Genomic DNA, 23,113 nt, shown 5'->3' with positions numbered 1-23,113 from the left:
AATAAATTTATAAAAAAAAAAAAAAGGGGTAGCGGTAGAAACCGACAGAAAATTTTGTTTAAAAAATTTTCTTGTCCTGTCTTAAAAATAATTTTATTTCATCAAACCTCTTTTTTTTAATCTCTTTTTTTAAAGCTGTAAGTGCTGAAAAACTTTATTCGTGTAAGTAAGTAAATGGAATTGGAAGTTTTGTTAAAAGTGACCCTCAGTTCTTGCCTAGTTGTATGTCAAGAATTATATAGTAATCTGTCACTAAAATTGGTTTCTAATCATCCATTAGAGTCTCTTCAAATTCTGTTATAAGCAAAACCCTGCAAACCATCTGACTTTCAAAAGGATTTGTCATCCCATCAAGATTCATTCAATCTCTCCATAACTATACATAGTTTCAAGTTCCCTGTGTTGGTTGGTTTGGAAATGTTTCCACCCTGGGGCAGTGCTAAGATTTGAGATGTCTAAGAGGTATCAAATACAGTATTTATGGAAGCCGAGTACCTGGCAATATCCTCTCCACTTGAGAATGGGCTGGATTTAGTGACTCAGAGTGACTAGAACATGGAAATATAAAATTAGGAACTTACAGCAGAGACCCCAGCAGACACTGCCTGAGCCAAGAGATCAAGGTTAACAACAGCAGTAATGTCGTGAGGAGATGGCACACCCCTGACAGGATGTATTGGGAAGGGCACTTCACGTCTGTGGTGTTCAAACACTCATGCTCAGTCCCATCATGAGGAAAACATCAGACAATCCCAAATTGAGGGACATTTTACCAAACATCTAACCAGTACGCCTCAAAAATGTCAGGGTTCTGAAAAATAAGGGAAGATGGAGAGACTCAGAGACCAGAGAAGACTAAGGATGACCAAATGTTTTGAGTATAAATAATGGGGGATGGGAGCGGGGGTGCTGAAGGCTATAACACAGTTTTTGTATGTTAAGATTTTTTAAAAAATGTTTAACTCTTTAAAAGACGTACATAGTCCACATTTCAGCAGATCTTTATTAATGATCCTACTGTAGTCTCACAACTATTTCCCCCTTTTGTTTATTTGAGCATCGTTCCCTATACCAGGCCAGGCTTATGCTGTTCCCACACTTGCCCCTGTGGGATACCCTGCGAAGAGCCAGTTTCTTTAGTAAAATAGTCTCCCTTCACTAAAGCATCACAGCATGAAATGACAGGCCTCGGCACATGTGGGTCATGGTGACCCAGACGTGTTGGGGTCCTGCCTACCATTAGTTCCACAACACTGGTTTCTGCTACTTCCTGTACGGACTTCTCACCTTTGGCCCCATTCCTTTCTCATATACAGGACCACCAACTTCTGACCAGTTCTGTAGCTCACCCCACTCCTCCCATGGCTGATCCTCCGACCTGGGCTCTTTTGTGCATCCTGTGAGGGGCTGTATTTAAGGACAGCTGGTAGTTGGTGATCACTGAAGATGATTGATCACTACCCAGAAATAGGCCTTACTGAAAAATCACACACATTATTATGTTATAATTAAATATATTTAGATCCTCAAACCTTTAGGAGATATAAAAAGAGATACATAGTAATAAGCATAAATCATAACAATGCAAATAATAACATTAAGGGCTGCCGTGATGGTCTAAGGTCAGCCTCCCTATGAGGTAGGCATTGTTATCCTCATTTTGTAGTTGAGGAAATTCGGGCTCAAGGAGGTTAAGTCATTTCTCACAGTCACACAAGCAGTAGGTGGTAGCATTCAATTTCTGTTCTGACCGCAAAGCCCAAACCTCATACCCATTCTGCTATGCCTTCTCCTCTGAATTCAAAAACTCGTAACAGTTCTAGATTTTTTATACCTTATCATACTAACCAGGAATAATTTTAAATATTCAGTTTCCCTCTCTTCACTCTGTTTCTAAAGGAAAATACACATCCCGTGAGTTAAGTATTATCCAAATATCAATTCCTCATGTTAAACATCTCCTCAGTGTGACTACGGAACGTCTCCTTGGGTGTTATCCATCAGACACTCCTCGCCAGCTGGCTCGCTGTTTCAGCTCTGATACCCAGTCAGGACTGTCATCTTCCTCAAAGTCCCTGTGAAAAAACAATCTGGATATTAAGCCTCCATTTAAGGAGCACAGTTAATATTTGCCGATGGGTTCAAAGCAGTACACCACCGTAACAATACCGACATTTTTGAAAACTGAGCTCCATAAGGCAACTGAACAGAGGGGAAAAAAATGGTTAGCCTTCCAAAGGATCACTTCTTTCACTGTTTCTACAACTTTTTCAATATAAAAATCTGGTATATTAAAAAATAAGTCCAAGCTAAATGATTATAAACACACGGCTCAGTCAGGAATTCTGTGATAATACCATAACACATTACCCATGCCAGACAAAAGATCAAGATATATGTATTCATTAATGACTCAAAGTAATATAAGCAGCTCCCACTAAACCAGAAATGATTAAAGTACACTTTAAAGGACACGCACGCACACGCTATCTGCGTATATCACTTACGTATCCTCCTCATCCAGTCCAGGTTCGAGTCTCTCTGGATCCAAAATGACAGAATCATGACTTCCATCAACATCGTCCGATGCTTCTGTTTCCTCATACAGGGGGCCTTTCAAGAACCCTTCTGCACCTTCAGAGGAATATTAACAGAAATTATGCCAAGTTAAGCAGTTTTTACTTATTTCGTTCATGTTGCACTAAATTCCTCCAAAGGCTTGTGGGCTATTGAGGGCAATGCCATGCTCTGTATTTTTCTGTAGTGTCTCCCTGCATTACCCAGCACGATTCTGGCATAAAACAGGCCCAGTAAGCACCAGTATGGGTATTAAATTTTTAAACAGCACTTTCTTCGAAACAAAAACTCAGAAAATTATAATTAAAACCCTCAAATATATGAACCCATATTAAAGCATTAAAAGTTGTCTTTGGACAGCTGGATAACAGTTAATTTTTTCTCCTTTGAGCTCTCCCCTCCCCCTAAGTTTTCCCAATGGAGGGGAATAAAATTAGGGAATTAAGACCAAATGCATGTTTTTAAATTTTTTTCCAGATAGTAATTACTTTCAGATTTTTGCTTACAAAACAATAACCTAACATAAAAACGTGGGTTCAATCTTTATAAAAATCCTTTCACAATAGAGCTATGATATATTTTTTTAAACAGTGACTTTCCTGAAATGACAACATCTTCATCAATGGACCAGAAACAAAATCCAGGATCTATAATTGCTAAAACAAAAGTCATAATCATTAACCTTCCTTAGCACCTGCCTCCCAATGCACCCACCTCTCCTAGGGACCCATAACTGTCTGCACACAGCTCTATCAGACACGTGGTACACAGCTCTACAATGCTCTGCTTGTGTGTTGGTCTCCCAAATAACCAACTCTTTCAAGGAAGGAATTATGTTTTATTCTTTTTTTAAAAAATCTTAACCTAGTATATGTTAGGCACTCAATAAATACTGATCAAATCAACAAATACACTAAATCTGCTACAATACATACAGTCAAGGCTTGCCACACCATGACATGCTCTCCTTGGCATAATTTATCTTAGATCTTAAACCAAGCAAGACGGCTTTAGTAATTGAATTATTAAAATTAAACACACGTGCGCTCACACATACACACCCTTAATTCAATCCTTTGGCCCAGATTCCTAAGGATAGTATCTTAAAAGATTATGTTGTATACTTTTAGTGAAAATGTCTGTAGAAACGATAAAAAAAAGTCAGATCCTAATTGTTCATCTTTTGTTGTGTGTTCTATTCAATATAACAGAATCCAAGTACAGAGCCAAAGAAATCTTGAAGTTCCTCAGCGTTTACTAGGATAAAGTCTGAGCTACAGAGTCCCTAAAGCAGGGGTGTATTTGCACGGTAAAAACGGGCCACACTTCAAAGTGATCACATGATTATTAAAATAAGCAAACAAATGGGCAAACAGAAGGAATGAAGCTCTATGGGAAATTTTAATTATGGCTTCAGACTGGCTAGAAAAGATTCAAGAAAACCTAAAACTACAATGCTATTAAATATTTCATAGCTTTAAGATCAAAGGGTTTCTGGGAGGAGGGAACAGGGAGTTATTATCTAATGGATACAGAGTTTCCATTTTGGAAGAAGGAATGTGGTGATGACTGCACAATGTGAATGTACTTAATGCTCCTGAACTGTACACTTAAAAATGGTTAAAATGGTATATTTTATGTTATGTATATTTTACCACAATTTTTTCAAAAAACTCAAAGGGTTTCCACAGTTATGTAACAGACATGAATCACCTGGTCTATATATTGTATATGTTTGAAATGCCAAGCTGAGGTCAGCATTCTTAAGAATGTTCAACAAGGTCTCAGGAGTCTCTTTGAGCCACTGCTTACGGGTATTATTTTCACTGTACTTTATTACAGAACCACCTAGTTGGGAAAAGATAAAAAATTAGTCCCAAATAAAAAAGATTTTCAGCATATATCTTCAGATCATATTTCAAGCAAAGCTAATTATATTTAACTCTCTACCCAGATCTATTTCACTTGCCTGTATGAGCAGCGCTCTGATGTGTGATAACCAAATATCCTTCACAGAGTGACATTAAAAAAAAAAAGAAAAATCTCTGGCTCATTGAACAACTATTAGAGAATGTTCCATAATAAAATAATAGAATTCAATCTACTAACCTCTATCGTCCTCTGCCGTTAAAGTGGAGGTGAGTAAGGATGCATTTTCCAAAGCTGTAAGAGCTGTACTGGATACATTTCTCTCCCACTGTCGCCTGAGAGGACCTGGTGAACTGGCTTTTAAAGGGTAAAGAAGAACTGCTGAGCTTATTCTTTTATTTATTCATCTATATGCACACAAGTATTTCTCTAAAAGAAAAGTATTTCTTTTCTCTTTCAAACTCAGATCTAACAACACTCTTTCAAGTCTAAGTAGTAAAGGGAATGAAAAAGAAATCCAAATGAAAAGGTAAAGCTAATCATTAAAGTGAAATTTTTAAAATACTATGTATAGGGGCTTCCCTGGTGGCTCCGTGGTTAGGAATCCGCCTGCCAATGCAGGGGACACGGGTTCGAGCCCTGGTCTGGGAGGATCCCACATGCCGCGGAGAGGCTAGGCCCGTATGCCACAACTACTGGGGCCCACGTGCCACAGCTACTGGGGCCTGCGTGCCTAGAGCCCGTGCTCCGCAACAGGAGAGGCCACAACAATGAGAAGCCCACGCACCACAATGAAGAGTAGCCCCCACTCGCCACAACTAGAGGAAGCCCGCGCGCAGCAACCAAGACCCAACATAGCCAAAAATAAATAAATAAATTTATTTAAAAAAAAATGCTATGTATATACTCACATATTACACAATGTACAAGAATTAAAGGCCCAAGAGGACTTAGGTTGACACTCTGTGCCAGGATTTTTAAGGCGGAGAGCACAACAAATACTATTTTTTCTGAAGCCTCTTATTAATAAACACGATTTTCTCTTTTTTTATAGGTAAATAAAATATTCCTGTAACACTACTGGATAAGCAAACACAAATCTGCTTATCTACTTGTTTATGAAACCTATGACCTAGTAAGGTGGAAACTGGTATTCCTTGTATATTCCCCAGTTCTCCACTTATACAATGATTAGAAATTGAATAACTTACCTTTCTCTTCTCTGTTTACTCTTCTCAGTGCACTTTCAACCGAATTTTTATTAATGCTTTCTAAGTCAGTGTGGCTGCACTTTCCACCTGGTTCTTCGCTTTGCTTTAAAAGTAATTAAAAATAAAGATTAAGTAATGCTTGAATTGCTGCAAAAAAAGGTAAACAAGTAGGCAAAGACAGCTATTTTAACTTTAAATATAGATGGATTAAACATTAATAACCATAGAACCCCATACATCCATGTAAATTAATAGCCATATAATCATATATGTGTATATTAAAAACCATATATATGCACATACATAAGTATAAATATATGTATATTAATAGTCATATACCTTAATAGCCATTAATATCAGTCATTGCAAATGTGAAGAGGATATATAAAAATGACAGAGATATTTGAGAGGTCTTTATAGAGGAAATGAGCAACGAAAAATTACTGGGCTTTTCATGCTGGAAATATCAAAATGAAATATTTTATAAAGTTACCATACAGACGGTCCTCGAATTACGATGGTTCGACTTATGATTTTTCGACTTTATGATGGTGTGAAAGTGATACACATTCAGCAGAAACTGTATTTCAAAATTTGAATGTTGCTCTTTTTCCCAGGCTAGTGATATGCCATATGATACCCTCTCGTGATGCTGTGTAGTGGCAGAGAGCCGAAGCTCCCACTTAGCCACGTGATCACAAGAGTAAACAGCTGATACACTTACAACTATTCTGTATGCAGGGAACCACTGATTTTCACTTTGAGTTCAGTATTGAATACACTATATGAGATATTCAACACTTTATTATAAAATAAGCTCTGTGTTAGATGATTTTGCCAAACTGGAGGCTAATGGGAATGTTCTGAGCACATGTAAGGCGGGCTGGGCTAAGCTAGGATGTTTGGTAGGTTAGGTGCATTAAATGCATTTTCAACTGGGGGGGATGGGATTTCTATGTCTTGACTGTGGTGCTGGTTATATGACTGTATAAAATTACCAAAATTCATCAAACTGCACGCTAAAAATGAGTAAATTTTATGGCATATAAATTAGGCCTCAGTAAAGCTGGAAATAAACAGATATTACTATGCAAAGAAAAAAGTACAGGGGCAGAATATATTCCATTTGTAGCAACATAATGGGGAATGGTGTTATTTATTTACAATCTAAGGTTCATTCAAAAAATTTGCAAGTTTAATTACTAGTACATTCCATAAACAGAATCATTTGTTGTTACTACATCTTTTCCTTTGGGAGTTAAAAAGTTGATTGAAATGATGAAGAGAGAAAAAAATTATCAATAGGACACCAGTTACTGGGTTGGGTGTGGCAAAACTGGGAAGTGGATTTGCTGTTACTATTTATGACTTAACTGCAGCTATCATGTAAAAGGGCACAGCTGCCTGGAGCCAAATGAGACAAACAGGACCTTGAATGCCAGGCTGAAAAATGTCCACTCAATTCGTGGGCTTAATGGGGAGGCACTAAAAGTTTTTGAACAGAAAAATGTCAAGATCAAAATAGTGATCTACATATTATTTAGCCATAAAAAGGAAGGAAATTCTGATACAGGCTATACCATGGATGAACCTTGAAAATATTAAGCTAAGCAGGAGAAGCCAGACACAAAGGGACAAATATTGTGTGATTCCACTTACTTGAAATATCTAGAATAGGCAAATTCATAGAGACAGAAAGCAGACTAGAGGTTACCAGGGGCTGAGGTGGAAGGAAGAGTGGGGAGGAATGAGTAGTTATTGTTTAATGGGTTTCTGTTTGGGGTGATGAAAAAGTATTGTGAATGTAATTAATGCCATTAAATTCTTACAATTCGGCTTAAAAATTGCTGAAGTGATAAATTGTATGTTATATATATATATATATTGTACCACACACACAAAACCAACCAAGAGCCAGGCTAAAACAAGACTTTCATGCCTATAAGCAGGGCTAAGTTCGCTCACATCTATATTGAAACCACTTGTCATCAATAATTAGAAATGAAAAAACAAATACATGCTGACCTAAAGTGGCTCGGCTGGCAGTACACAGAACAGCGCCAGTTACTTCACAGGCCCAAAGATGAAAAACTCCTGAACCCAGGGACCAGGCAACAGTCTTCCAAATATCTCCCAGCACCTTATGATGCAGGTACCCAGTAGACAGTTTTAGAAATTTAACTTTAAAGCACTTACCACTATGCTTGCTTCATTTTCCAAAGCTATCCTGATTCTGCTGGGGTCTGCTCAAAAAGAAAAGAGAAGGTAGAGAGAAAACACATAAAGGCTTCTAATATGATTTGCACAGAGCTTGAGTGACAAAGACAAATGAAGTTTTTAAAGTCAAAGAACCAAAGCACTAGCCCATATAGTGATATCAAGCTTTAATTGCCTAATAATACACCTCAGCTGTTAAAAGAGATTATTTCTGCTGTTTTATTCTAATGTTAACATCTGCAAGTTAAGACATCTCTATTCACTTATGCCAACCCATTTAGGCACCAGGAGGTGTAAGACGCTCTGTATACTCGGAAGGTCATTATCACCTTTTGCATAATCTGGCTGCCCAGTCTGCTTTTCCTGACAGCTATTACAGCAGGTGGAATAGGTATCCCTCTCAAGAAATGAGCTACTTATTCCCTGATGAGGGGCCAGCAGCAGTCACGGAGGCAGGACGGCTCCTGCCTGATTTTCCGCTGCCAGAGCCTGGGGTCCGTGTTCCTCATTCATTCAGCATTTTAAACAATTGCTACTGAGCATCTGTGATGACGGCACTGAGGATACAACAGGGAGCAAATGAGACACGGCCCCTGCCCTCACACAGCTTTCACTGTTCTGGTCTCACTGGCTACACACTAGATGGAGACACCACCGGACACGTGCTCCCGATATGATGGCTCCTCCCCACTGGCTTACTCCTCTTTTTTTTAGAAATTGTAAAACTACACTTTCCTATCTTGAAACTACACTGTCTTGAAACTGTTCTTAGACTGCTTTTGTTGTGGTTGCTCAGCATTCTAAAACTAATTTCCCACTACCCTGGGAGGTGAACAGAAGCTACGAAACAGTAGATAAAATAAAATCAACACTAAAACTGCTGAAGCAAAGGTAACTGACTACCTCTTAAGTAACGGGAAAAAATGCTGAATTGTAAGACTGAAGGGTTTATATCACTAAAAGGGTTTACATTTTTACAAAAGTAACATTTAAAATTTAACTTCAAGAAAACAGTATAGTTTAGAAATGTTTCTTTTGAAACTAACATGACATTGTAAATCAACTATACTTCAACAAAAAAGAAATTTAAAAAAATAGAAATGTTTCTTTTGTAATATATAACACTAAGATAACAGGCACTAAATAATGGAGGTTTCTACTGAGCCTGCGCGTCTGGAGCCTGTGCTCCGCAACAAGAGAGGCCGCGATAGTGAGAGGCCCGCGCACCGCGATGAAGAGTGGCCCCCGCTTGCCACAAATAGAGAAAGCCCTCGCACAGAAACGAAGACCCAACACAGCCATAAATAAATAAAGAAATAAATAAAATAAAATAAAAATCAAGCAGAATAAATAAAAAATTGGTTACTTAAACTATAAATAAACAAAAAGCACAATTTAAAAATAAAAAATAAAAAATAATGGAGGTTTTACAACATCCCCCTACAGTGGATGACCTTCTACACATCTTAATTCTTCTCTCTTATCCTGGTCATTGTTGGATTTCTTCAGAAGAAAGATGTGTCATTGATGACAAATGAAAAGCAACAAAAAGAGCTTTGAAAAAATTGAGATGACAACTTCCAAAGAGACAATAAATTACATTTGAAATTTGCTCAGGACTGACTACAGATGTTTGGAAATTTTGTGCACCTATTATGTGGACAGTTCCAACTTTTAAAAAGACTCCATTTAAAAAATTTTGTTTATAAGATGGTTTTTAAGGACACAATTTCCTATATTATATTTTCATGGTTAGATTCCTAGGTGAGACCACAGAAGCCTTCTACCTGATCCATAACAACTAGAGTAAATATGGTTCTAAAAATGAAACAGAGAACAATCTTTACATCTCTAAAATCTCCAAACTAGGTTTTTTTTGATCCCTGGAAAACTAAATGTATAAGATTCGGTATAGAATTATGCCTGAAGGAATAAGAAGCAAATTTTGATTTGAGGAGTATCTCTGGAAATCATCTCTAATAACTTGAAAATTGTATTTTTCCCTTTTGTTATACTGTATTTTAAAAGAACACAAAAAATAAGCTTTTCAAAAATTCTTACCCTTTTTTCTTGGTGTACTATGCATAGATTTTTTGGTTTCTTCTAATACCTGTTCCCCATATTCTGTGATGATCTGAAAGTTTAAAGCAGAGAATTTAAAGATGTGAAAGATGCTTTTCTTTAGATACTGCCATAACATCATTTAATTATCAGTGTTCTTCCCCACAGTAATAAAGTTGAAAAGTAGAAATGCCATTTAAAAGAGCCATGTAGGGACTTCCCTGGTGGTCCAGTGGTTAAGACTCCGTGCTTCCACTGCAGGGGGCAAGGGTTTGATCCCTGGTCAGGGAACTAAGATCCCACATGCCGCAAGGCACGGCCAGAAAAATAAATAAATAAATAATAAATAAATAAAAGATCCACGTAATTTAAACAAACGGACATTTATACACATCCAAAAAGATCTGGAAGGATAATGCAAACAATATCCATGATTATATTTGGGGAATAGCACCGTGGAAAGAAGAAGAGGAGGGAAAGGACGTTACCACTTTTTACTTTTTTTATACATGTCTGCATTATTTGAATTTTTACAGGCATGTATAACATGTAATTGTGTTTAGAAGATAACAAACACTGGGAAAACTGTTCACAGTCAATCTCACATGTACCATACCTCTGGGGGTAAGCACTTCTGGATGAACCGAGCTAAAGAGCCTCTGGAGAGAAGAGTTGTAGCTGAAGGGCGATATGAGGGATTCTTTTTAAACATCTGCTTGATCAGATGCTGAAGCTCATAGGAATAATGGGATGGCAGTGGGCTCACGGACCCCTGACAAATTTTGAGGATAAGACTCTTCCAACTATTTGCCTGAAACTAAAAAGCAAAACTGAACTGTAAAAGCAGACACAAGGAAAGAGAATAGAAATAAGTAAATACCAGCTGAACTGAATTTATATGAATTATTTTAATTTTAGAAATTCTTCTCCCTAAAGATGTTAAGATGCTGTTCTGTAATCTTTTTTTTTTTTAACTAATCATACTTTTTTTTCTTTGTATTTTCAAAAAAATTATTTTATTGAAGTACAGTTGATTTACACTGTGTTAATTTCTGCTGTATAGCAAAGTGATTCAGTTATACATCTATATATATTCTTTTTCATATTCTTTTCCATTATGGTTTAATCACAGGATGTTGAATATAGTTCCCTGTGCTATATAGTAGGACCTTGTTGTTTATCCAAATAGTTTTCACCTGCTACTCCCAAACTCCCACCCCACCTCCCAACCCGGTACTATTCTAAAATCTTATGGTTGTTCAGGAGAAAGGTAAACATAAATAGTAAAAGATGTTCCCATCTGGAGGAAGTCTTACCATCAGTGCCTGTTTTGGGTACTTTATTACTCAAATCAACGTTTTCACAGATACACATTTTTAATATATTTTAAAAATCAAAGTAATACATACATATGGCTTTTTAAAAAGTCAGATGATATTAAGGCTTATAATAAGTGCAATGTTGGGCTTCCCTGGTGGCGCAGTGGTTGGGAGTCTGCCTGCTAATGCGGGGGATGCGGGTTCGAGCCCTGGTCTGGGAGGATCCCACGTGCCGCGGAGTGGCTGGGCCCGTGAGCCACAACTACTGAGCCTGCGCGTCTGGAGCCTGTGCCCCGCAGCGGGAGGGGCCGCGATAGTGAAAGGCCCGCGCACCGCGATGAAGAGCGGTCCCCGCACCGCGATGAAGAGTGGCCCCCACTTGCCGCAGCTGGAGAAAGCCCTCGCACAGAAACGAAGACCCAACACAGCCAAAAATAAATAAATAAATAAAAATAAAAGTAGCTATAAAATTTAAAAAAAAAAAAAAAAAAAAAAAAAAAAAAAAATAAGTGCAATGTTTCTTTGCTTCTCTCCTCCTCAAAAATCCCCAGGCCTGCTCCCTGACAAAATGCACTTTAGACTTTTCCTATTTTAAACTTCTGCTACAAAATCCTTTTTACCTTTCATATCATGAAAGTAGTTATCACCGTTTGACAAGTAATAGAGTGGGATATAAAATGTCATACCAGAATAACATTTAAAGTTTTCATTGTATAATAAACATACTGCGGGGGCTTCCCTGGTGGCGCAGTGGTTAAGAATCCACCTGCCAATGCAGGGGACACGGGTTCGAGCCCTGGTCCCGGAAGATCCCACATGCCGCGGAGCAACTAAGCCCGTGCGCCACGACTACTGAGCCTGTGCTCTAGAGCCCACGAGCCACAACTACGGAAGCCCGCGTGCCTAGAGCCCGTGCTCTGCAACAGGAGAAGCCACCGCAATCAGAAGCCCGCGCACCGCAATAAAGAGTAACCCCTGCTCACCGCAACTAGAGAAAGCCTGCGCGCAGCAATGAGGACCCAATGCAGCCAAAAATAAATAAATAAATAAATTTATAAAACATAAAAAAATAAACATACTGCAATTAACATTAGGTGTCAGCCTCAGTAATACTTAATATAAGAACATGATGGCATTCTGCCTTGGAGGTGCATTACCCTATTAATACATACAAGTGAAGATATGAAAAAGGAAAAATCAACATGTAATAAAGGAAAAAGCATATAACAAAGGAAAAATTCAGGTAATGAAAAATAAGACTGAATCTGCTTTGCCTCAGGCTTTCTAACCATTATATTGGGTTTCTGCGTTTCCTAAAGGTTTGAGAACTACTTTCGCCTTTTTAAAGCAGACAACAGAGCAGACAGTGCCAAATATTCAGGGCACTGTACTCCTTACTACTTATTCTTGCTAGAAAAAATAAGAACATGTATATGAATGTATATGTATAACTGATTCACTATGTTATAAAGCAGAAACTAACACACCATTGTAAAGCAATTATACTCCAATAAAGATGTTTAAAAAAAAAAAGTGCACACCTTCCATTTGAGTTACTTTCATTTAGTGGTGAGGAAGGAAAGAAGGATGTTCTTAATTATTCACTCTCATGAGCTCTACATGTTCTCAAGCATCTCTGTGAAAATGCTTGCTAGAGCCAAGTTCAAATCTGTGCCCAAAGAACAGAATTTATTTCTATGCAAAGCTAACACTTAATAGGGATCAGCTCTAATTATTAATTCTGTGTAATAAACAACTGCTAAACAAGCAGGGCAAGTGATTTAACCTCTTTTTATGTTAAATTATTTTTAAAATATCTTTAAAAAATATATAATATAGAGCAAAGTCTATTTTCTCATGATATTTCAGTTAGAGAAGAAATTGGAAGAAGTGAAATCTAACTGATAACAAGGTAAGTATAAACATGGTGCAGCCACTCTGGAAAACAGTTTGGCAGTTCCGCAAAAAGCCAAACATGCAGTTACCATGTGACCCAGCAATTCCATTCCTATGTGTGTACCCCAAAAATTGGAAACAGGGATTCTAATAGATACTTGTACACCCATGTTCACAGCAGCGTTACTCACAATAACCAAAAGGTGGAAACAACCCAAATGTCCATCAGCAGACGGATGGATAAACAAAATGTGGTATAAACATAGAATGGAATATTATTAAGTCATAAAAAGGAATGAAATTCAGACACAAGCTAAAACATGGATGAACCTTGAAAACATTATGCTATGTGAAATAAGCCAGACACAAAAGGAAAAATATGGTATAATTTCACTTATACAAAATAACTAGAATATGCAAATTCACAAAGATAGAAAGGGAGGGAGGGAGGGAAGGAGGGAGGGAGGGAGGGAAGGGGGGATGGAGGGGGGAGGGAAGGAGGGAGGGAGGGAAGGAAGGAGGGAGGCAAGCTAAATATAGAACTATAAATACTAAATCATGGAAATTTCCTATTAGTATATACTACAAAAGTAGCTCAAAGCAAAGATGATAGCAACTAGAAACATGAAAATCTTATAATGAATTCATCCTAAGGAAGCAAACCACCAATTGAAATCTGGCACATTACTTAGGACTTAGCCCGATACAACCAGAGGCTGCCTTTCCCATTTTGCACGCCATACTTACTGGATGCTTAAGGGTACAGAGTTCATAGAGAATGCATCCCAAGGACCAGATGTCACTGGAAGCATAAGGAAGCAATGTAATGATCAGTGGGTTATGAGTTATCATATGAAAATATGTATATGTTGTAATACAAAAAATAAAAAATTACTCTACCTTTAATAAGAACAGACATTGCAGGTACTTCTTAGCTATTGAAATAAAATATACAGCAATTTTGGTCTAACACTTAGATACTTACTAACAGTAATGTTCACAATAAAACTGACTGCTCCCCAACCCCTGCCCCTCCAAATCCGGGTTGTTCGGGTATCAGTTCAGTAGTATCAATACTTGGTGCAAGAGGAATATCCACAGACTCAGATTATCATAGTTGGAAGAAGGGCTTTAGAAGTCATCCAGTGCAGCTTCCACCCAGACTGCCTGCACAACACCTGGCCTTTGGTCACACATCCTGATGCACAGCTCTCTGTGCCCCCAGTGGCTGGCTCTAAGGGACAGTGTTCTTATTCTTCCACAAAAGAGCTCTTCAAAGCTCAGCAAAGAGTTCTACAGTTTGCCCTATACGCCCACCCTTCTTCAAACTAAGCATCTCCACTTTCCTCCAGAATTCTCACCACCTAGTTGTCATCCCCCAGACTTTTTCTAGATGATATTCTTTTCATTTTAACTAAGGTTTTGTTGTGTTTTTTTTAATCAACTATTTCCCCCAACTTTTAATTTTCTAAAGTTTGAAACCTACAGGAAAGTAGTAAATGCCCACACGCTCCTTCCTAGGTTTCTCAGCCATTAGCATTTGCCACGTTTGCCTGCTTTTCCTCTCTTCCTTCTAGATCTGAACCTCTTGAAAGAAAGGCTGCAGACATCAAACACTTCACCCCTAAACACATCAACATGTATCTCCTAAGAGCAACGACACGCTCTCTCATGAACACAACACCATTATCACATCCAAGAAATTTAAACTTAATTCAATACTATTGTCTAATATTTTGTCCAAACTCAGATTTCCCCAGTTGTCCCAGGAAGTCCCTTCATAGCTGTTTTGTCTCCAATTCAGTCAATTTTACTCTTAAAGGAGTCTATTTATTACGGATTATCATATCCTTTTCAGAAAACAACTTGGCAGAAGGTAACAAGAACCTGTGGGTGTTTCTATTTCTAGGAATTCATGCCAAGAATGTGATAGACAACAACGACGTATTTATGCACAAAAGGCATATTAATCACAGCACTGTTTAGGATACTGAAAATTGGAAATATATCATAAGGCCAGTAACAGAGGAATGTGAAATAAATTTTGGAAGACCCATGTATTAAAATATTATGCAACCATTAACAATAATTATGCAGAGTTTTAATATGGGATAAAGTGAATATGATATAAAGTGAAAAAAGCAGGATACTAAATTGTATATAGAGTATACAAACGAAGTTTAGGGGAAAAAGAGAATGGATGGGGGAAAAAACCCAAAGTGTTATCAGTAGTTGTGTAAAAGTGGGTGATCACCATTTCCTTTCTTGTATATCTCTACATTTCCAATCCTTCCCCTGCCCACCCACTCCATCAATGGGCACATATTACTTATATTCAGAAAAAAAATTATGCTTTAAATCATAAGGACTTCATACCATCTTCTGATAATCAATGAACCTATCAGTCAAGTGCTTATTATCTAGTCCTGTAAATGTCAACTCAATGACATAATCCAGTGGTTCCCAAATTTTGCCGCACGTGGGACTCACTTAGGGATCCTGGAAAATTACGGATGCCTGCTGCCCACCCCCAGACATCTGGATTTAACTGACATGGCTACAAGCTGCGCTTTGGGATTTTTAAAGTCGGGAGCAGCAAAGTTTGAGAAGCAGTAATATAATGCATACTGTCCCCAGGAATGACTGGCCTTTCTTTCAGCATTTACATGTAGCTCCTCTCAGCTCCGATTAAAACAGTGGGAAAATTATGACTTTCATCTAGAGGCCTGGGAATTTAAATTCTACACTGCTTTCAGATATACATTTTTAAAAACCAAACTTCACCTGCAGGTTACAATGCCTGTACCGAACTGTCAGCCCTGCCCCAACTACATACATCACTTACCTTTTATTGTTATAAGGCATGTTTTCCCAAATTTCTGGGGGCACATAGTAAGGTGTTCCCACATACGTACAAGCAAACGCCATGGCACTAAAACCAGAGAGAGGTACGAATGATTACAGAGCGTTCCTGAATGATGATGTTTTGACACTGTCACTACCACAGAAGGGACATACGTACCTGGAGAGAAGACGGGCAGATCCAAAGTCACCCAGTTTTACTTTTCCCTTTTGGGTGAGGAAGATATTCTGCATTGAAAAAGAAGAGCTCAGATTACATCTGCCCTCATTCAAATATAAGGCAGAGATATATGTGGAACCTAGAAAAATGGTCCAGATGAACCGGTTTGCAGGGCAGAAACAGAGACACAGATGTAGAGAACAAACCTATGGACACCAAAGGGGGGAAGTGGCGGGGCGGGGGTGGTGGTGGTGGGATGAATTGGGAGATTGGGATTGACATGTATACACTAATATGTATAAAACAGGTAACGAATAAGAACCTGCTGTATAAAACATAAATAAATAAACAAATATAAGGCAGAGAGCGCCGGCAGAAGCTGTCTTTCAAAGCCTGCTGATGATGGAGATCAAGGGTAGAAATGCTGACAGCCGAGTCCTCGAATGGAACATAAAAAGACAAGATACCCTCTGGACAGCTGCACTTCCCTGCTTGGGAATTCAGGATGACTGATTAGAAATCTAACAGGCAAACTTCAGATTGTATCGGCAGACCTTGCTCAACTGACCGGAGAACCTGTGTCCCCGTAACTCCAGGTGGCAGGCCCCGGTCTCAACCATTTTCCATCTGAGAACATATGGTCTTAGGAAACAGTCACTAAGAGAGCTGGAACATATTAACATACACTACTAAAGAGATTTACTGACCTGTTCTCAAGTACTATCTTATTTGGCTAGCATAAATATCAATATTACATTGATAAATATTTCTAAACTAGATAAAAATGCCCCAAAAGGAAAGAGAATAACACAGAAAAAACATGGAATGAAATAGTTTTTGATTTTTTTTTTTTAGGACCAAAATGTTTCCACTTACCTTGGACTTGATATCTCTGTGTAACACACGTTTCTTGTGAATGTGATTTACTCCAAGGCACATTTGTGTAAACCAATTAAGTATCTGTAAGGAAAAAAGCATGCAAATCTGCAAGAATGCAATAACGGGTTCATGGCAACCCAAAATCCCAAAGAATCATCTTCAGGCCCTGGCTGACCTGAGTTTTACATAATATAAGTACAGAACTCCTGAAAATTACAGGATTCAGTGTTGCCTGGAGAAATTCAGAAAAGCTGTGAATCAATCCCATATGTGTCATCGTCTTATGTATGATCCAAATAGCAATTTATTTATTTACTTTTTTGGCCATGCCACGCGGCTTGTGGGATCTTAGTTCCCCCAGGGATTGAATCCGGGCCCTTGGCAGTGAAAGCGTGGAGTCCGAACCACTAGACTGCCAGGAAATTCCCAACAATTTATTTTAATAAAAATCCCACTATATTTTTCTTGTATTTAACCAAATAAAAATATTTCTTAAATACACGTATAAAAGTAGTTCGCCGTTTAGAAATGAATATGCTATAACTTTTTATAGTGTAATCATTACATCAGATTTTCATTCACTTTTTCAGAATATTCATATGTTAACATTAAAAGATTTCATTATATTACCAACAATCCTTTGAAGCCAGGCTGACATGCTACAATGGAACCCATATTCTTAACAAGACAACCTCTAGATGAAAAATATTTATACTAATATACTCTCAAAACATGTTATACCATGTATCAAACTAAGCCCCAGTAAAGCTGTTTATTGAAGTATTTTCCTTAGTCAACTCATTCCAATAATATTTAATACACAACTTTCCATTAAAAAGGCAGTAAGTATTTTAAGAGACTGCTAAACTGTAGAAGGAAAAAGACTAAGAATAGGTGATCCTGAAAAACAGAAATGCAGGCTTCATTCTTCAGATGATCTAGAGATACAAAAGAAATCCATCTGCCTTCTAAAATTTCAATACAAAAAATAAAAATTTTAAATGTCTAGTAGAAATTATGATAAATAATACAATTTTGAAATTCTTCTAAACATGGAAGTGTTATTCCTTGATATTTTATAAACTTCACCTGCAGGTGAATATCTATTATATTATTATATTATATCTATTTTACTCCCTAAAAACATCTCAGGCAGACACATCTCACCAAGCAGCATCATGGATACAGAAATGAGTCATTTCTAACTAGTGTGTCAGGTAATCACAGACAGCAATGCTTTTATTTTAACACATACAAATTTTATGAGAAAAGTTGCTTCCAAACCTTGAGGGAAACTTGTGTAAGTCGGTCTCTTACCATATCTTCAGGAAACAACTTCCCTTTCTGATGTTTAATCTTCTGCATCAGGTCCCCTCCATCACAATACTCCATCACAATATACAGATGTCCTTCAGCTAAAACAAATGTAAGACTCTTTAAGAAAGCCCCAGGGACTTCCCTGGTGGTCCAGTGGTTAAGAATCGTCCTTCCAACGCAAGGGACGGGGGTTTGATCCCTGGTCGGGGAACTAAGATCCCACATGCCGCAGGGCAACTAAGCCTGCGTGCCACAACTAGAGAGCCCGTGCACTGCAACTACTGAGCCCACGCACCACAACTAGAGAGAAGCCCACACACCGCAAGGAAGAGCCCACGTGCCGTAATGAAAGATCCTGCATGCCGCAACAAAGATCCCGCCGGCCACAACTAAGACCCGATGCAGCCAAATAAATTAAAAAAAAACAAAAACAAAAACAAAGCCCCAGTGGCCATGAATCAAATTCAGAAATGCATGTATTGGGGGAAATTCATATTTACCTTCAAATGATTCCTTAAAGGCAACAATATTGGGGTGTTTCATTTTGGCTAACAGAACAGCCTCCTTCCTAGAATTCTGTGTGTCAGAGAAAGACTAGAAGGAGATTTAAATAAGCGTAAATGTAATACTTGATACTAAAACTGATAGTAAAACGATATTATAGTAGTTTGTATGATATTTCAATGCTAGACACAATTTCATAGCACTGTACTTTGACCCAACTTGAGCTTATCAAACTCCACGAGAAAACATGTGCAGATTTTTCAACAATGGCTATATGCATGCTTAAGCTGACCTCATATCTTTACAAGTATAGAATGTAAACTACTCTTAACATCAGCCTAAGTATAACCTGACTTGGAGAGCCAGTATGCCATCAACAATAGTAGCTCCTTAAAGAAAAACTAGGGCTTTCATGTTTTTATTGTCTGCATCACTTTATCAGCCCACTGGTTCAGATGAAAAATATATATACTCGTGTATTACAGCAGCAAGGATGGACAAAGACCATATGCAAAATAAGTTTCCAAAACTGTTTATCCCCTAACTTACTCTATGAGGATAAAATCCTGAATGACTTGTCTTATAATTAAGAAACTGCAACTGATTATGTACCAGCCCAAGGGGGCTCAGACCAGCAGCGTCCCACCAGCAGGGAACTTGTTAAAAATGCAAATTCACAGGCTCACCAGGAACTACACAACCAGAAACTCAGGGGTAAGGCTCAGCAATCTGTTTTAACAAGCTCTCCAGGTGATTCTGATGCCCACTAAACGAGGTCAAGATTGCAGTGGGAAAAAAAAAAAATACTCTGAGAATTTTATTAAAATGTATTTTTTTTTTAGTTGATCAAAACATTATTAGGCAGCCTCCATGGTATGGCTTCTTTCACCTGACAACTATGTTACACAGTGATAAATACAGTTTGACCTTGAACGAGGTTAGAGGCACTGACTGCACGCGGTTGAAATTCCAAGTACAACTCATAGCTGGCCCTCCATGTATGGAGGAACCCCTCCATTTCCTCGGTTCTGCATCCACGGATTCAACCAACTTCAGATCGCACGGCACTGTAGTATTTACTATTGAAAAAATCTACGTGGACCCACAGCAGTCAAACCTGTGTTGTTCAAGGGTCAACTGTACAGATAAATCAGCACTTTCCTCATCTTACAGGGAAATAAAACCTATAAACTAATCCACAGGATAGGTTCCCTGATACCAAAGGTTAGCATTTTAGGTCTCAGCTCTTCACTGTATGTTGATGTTCCTTTTTTCATTAATATGGCACCCCAGTTGCATTTGGGCAGCTTCCCTACACCCTTAAGTATGCAAAATTGGAAATTATTACAAATTATTCACATTGAGATAAACAGCAATCACCACCCAAACCTTGATTATTTTTGTTAATTACAACATCCTAAGAACCACGTAAGATATATCAAGACCTTGTAAAGCTAATGAATAAACCCATTAAATCTTTTGCACAAAGGAGCAATTCCATGTTAAATTTCAAGAACTTGTTTTCCTATACAAATTACATGTACACTTTCAACATGAGCTAATTGCTTTAGCAGTGACCTTGGGAAGCCTTATTTCTTTCATGGCAAACATCTGATTACTGCTCTCCTGCTGAACCAAAAGGGCTCTGCCAAAGGAGCCCTCCCCGATCACTCTCAGGACCGTGTAACCATCCATGCTGGGCACCGCACAGGGGCTCCACCCCCGCAGTCACCACCGGCTCGCCCAACCTAGATTCAAAAACAGAAACAACTGAGAATTACTGCAATGCAGAAACAGAGACACAGACGTAGAGAACAAACATATGGACACCAAGGGGGGAAGGGGGAGGTGGGATGAATTGGGAGATTGGGATTGACATACATACACTACTATGTATAAAATAAATAACTAATGAGAACCTGCTGTATAGCACAGGGAACTCTACTCAGTACTCTGGTGACTTAACTGGGAAGAAAATCCAAAAGAGAGGGGATAGATGTATACGTATAGCTGATTCACTTTGCTGTACAGCAGAAACTAACACAACACTGCAAAGCAACTATACCCCAATTAAAAAAAAAAAAAAAAGATTCGCCCACAAAAAAAAACAACAACAACTGAGAATTAAATTTACTTTCAAAAGGCAGAATTAATTCAAAGTAGCTCTAATCACCATGATAGGACGACTTATTCCTTTATTCATTCAACAGGTGGACACAGAGCATCTGTGCCAGGTTTTATAATCCTGAACAAATCTCTCAACATTCAGCCCCAGCCATCATGCACACTCCAAAGCAGACGGGACCACAGCCCTCAACAAATGCAGGGTGGCGAGTCTTACAGGGAGAGTCATGCTGGCCCTCGGCAGAGGTATCCTGGGGAGTTAGGAAGATGATATTTAGGCTGAAGCCTGAAGGATAAATGGGAGATATCTAGGCAAAGAGGAGGGACATGATGGAGGCAGAGGGAATCGCATAGTTAAGAGCAAAAGAGATTGTTTCAGGTCAAGGACTTGAAAGAGGACAGTAAGGCTAGCAAGGCAAACTTGGCCTTGTCTCAAGGTCACTGTAAGCAAAGTTCAGGCTGCTGGATTTTATCCTGGGGTAATTAACAGGCTGTCTCTGAAGGGTTTTAACCAAGAGAGCAGATTAACAGCTTAGAAAAATTACTCATGCTGGCTGCAGAGCAATGGACCAGACAGGGGAAAGGGGAGGAGGGCAGGAGCAGGACTCCTACCACAGAAAAGGCAGGAAAATGATGACACAGTGGAATGGGGGGGTGGCAAGGGGGATGAAGACAAGGGGAAGGAACATGTAGAAAGAACTTGCAAGATTTTTGGTTACAGATTTACGGGGGACAAATAGGGAGAAGGGAACAAGGTAGACTCAGGTTTCTGTTGTAAATTGGGCAAATACTGATACCTTTCCCTGAGAAAAAGGAAAGGCATGATGGTTGTGTGCCTGGTGTTTTTGGTTTGATTTTTCTGGCGGTGAGAGTGGGGTGAGTGGGGAAAGGCGTGGGGAAGGGAGACATGCGCTCCTTTGGGGACATGCCGAGTTGGAGGTGCCTGGGACGAAGAAGACATGTTAAGCAGAGTCCTTGAACTTCAGTCTCCCTTTTATATTTCCTGGATGAAGCAGCTCGCTGGATCTCTTAATACATCAGAAAGAATGAATATAAAGTTCCTAACACTTTACCTGGTACATAGGGGGCCCTGAATAAATGACAGCTATTATTATTATTAAACCTTAGAAAAGTGATGCTTTTTTTTTTTCATTACAGAAAAAACACTGGAATGAGTTTACTTGATTTTCACAAAACTTACTTGTAGTGTTTTATTTTCATAAAAATCACACCACAAAGATTTATGCGGTCCGGAGAGCATGGCGGGTAAAGCAAAAATCACAAACCAAAACCTACAGTTCTAGCGACCATTTGTATTCCTGTTTACCTAGACTCACCAGGAGACTCTAGAATTTCTCCATGTAACCAAATCAGATGCATGGTCTTCAGAAACAATTCTTTTCAAGGACAGTAAGATCTTTCTGGATATGACGTGAAAGAAAAAAGTTCTTTGACGCTATTCTAACTGACCCTGGCATTACACGATTTGACAAGAAGACCTAGTTTTCCCATATTTTTATTCTTTTTTACTTAGGGTATTTATTCTGTGAGCAGACAGTAACTGATAAGCAAGAACAACCACTGACTTTTCTCAGCTGAAAACCACATTTGGTCCTTTCTGCCCACGTTTTCCCCTGTTACTCATTACACACCTAAGCTCATTAAAAGACCTGTATATGCTCTGAATGTGACAAAAGCGTCGCTTCGCAGGCCTATACCGATCAAAGGCTAATAAAGTGATTTGCAAATGCAAATGTAGGATGCAGCTTAGAAGGTGAGCGCGGGGACCGCACCTCGGGGGGGACCGCACCTCGGGGGAGACCCGATCCTCACTCCCGGAGAAGACGCTCCGCCTCGCATCCCTGCCCGCGCTGCCCCCGCGACCCCCAGGCCCGGGTCCGCGAGCGCCGGAGCGCGGGTCCCGCTCGCCCCCACCCCGCGTGGGCGCCGCCCGCCCAGTGCCCAGGGCGCCCACCCGCCCCCGCCCTTGTTCCCGCGGAGGGCACCTGCCCGGCCGAACGACTCACCTGCTTCCCAGAGGTCCTGAGCCGGGCGCGTTTCCGGGGGGCGGGGCGACGGGTCGTCTCTCGGGTTGCCGGCGAAGGAAGCTTTCCGGG

The 23,113-nt window shown here is 39.1% G+C and overlaps 1 protein-coding gene across 8 annotated transcripts; it reads right to left on the bottom strand.

Moving 5' to 3' along the window:
• Positions 1 to 79: 79 nt before the first annotated feature.
• NEK3 (NIMA related kinase 3) lies at positions 80 to 23,113 on the bottom strand. 8 transcript variants are annotated; one of them, XM_036831922.1, is made up of 17 exons: positions 23,024 to 23,048; positions 22,334 to 22,417; positions 20,451 to 20,620; positions 18,869 to 18,962; positions 18,369 to 18,466; positions 17,049 to 17,132; positions 16,173 to 16,240; positions 15,996 to 16,082; positions 13,898 to 13,952; positions 10,552 to 10,752; positions 9,936 to 10,008; positions 7,854 to 7,900; positions 5,658 to 5,760; positions 4,687 to 4,806; positions 4,291 to 4,425; positions 2,508 to 2,634; positions 80 to 2,075 (listed from the first exon to the last, which is right to left on the bottom strand). In XM_036831922.1, the coding sequence occupies exons 3-17, from the start codon at positions 20,565 to 20,567 to the stop codon at positions 1,994 to 1,996; spliced, it is 1,491 nt and encodes a 496-aa protein (XP_036687817.1). In that variant the 5' UTR covers positions 20,568 to 20,620; positions 22,334 to 22,417; positions 23,024 to 23,048; the 3' UTR covers positions 80 to 1,993. The 8 variants fall into 8 exon arrangements, with proteins under 8 accessions (XP_036687817.1, XP_036687819.1, XP_036687821.1 ...); XM_036831924.1 differs by lacking the exon at positions 22,334 to 22,417 and having other exon boundaries at positions 23,024 to 23,113; XM_036831926.1 differs by lacking the exon at positions 4,291 to 4,425 and having other exon boundaries at positions 23,024 to 23,057.

The sequence above is a fragment of the Balaenoptera musculus genome, chromosome 18, assembly GCF_009873245.2.
Source record: "Balaenoptera musculus isolate JJ_BM4_2016_0621 chromosome 18, mBalMus1.pri.v3, whole genome shotgun sequence".
NCBI lineage: Eukaryota > Metazoa > Chordata > Mammalia > Artiodactyla > Balaenopteridae > Balaenoptera > Balaenoptera musculus.
This window is presented reverse-complemented; position numbering and strand designations above follow the sequence as displayed.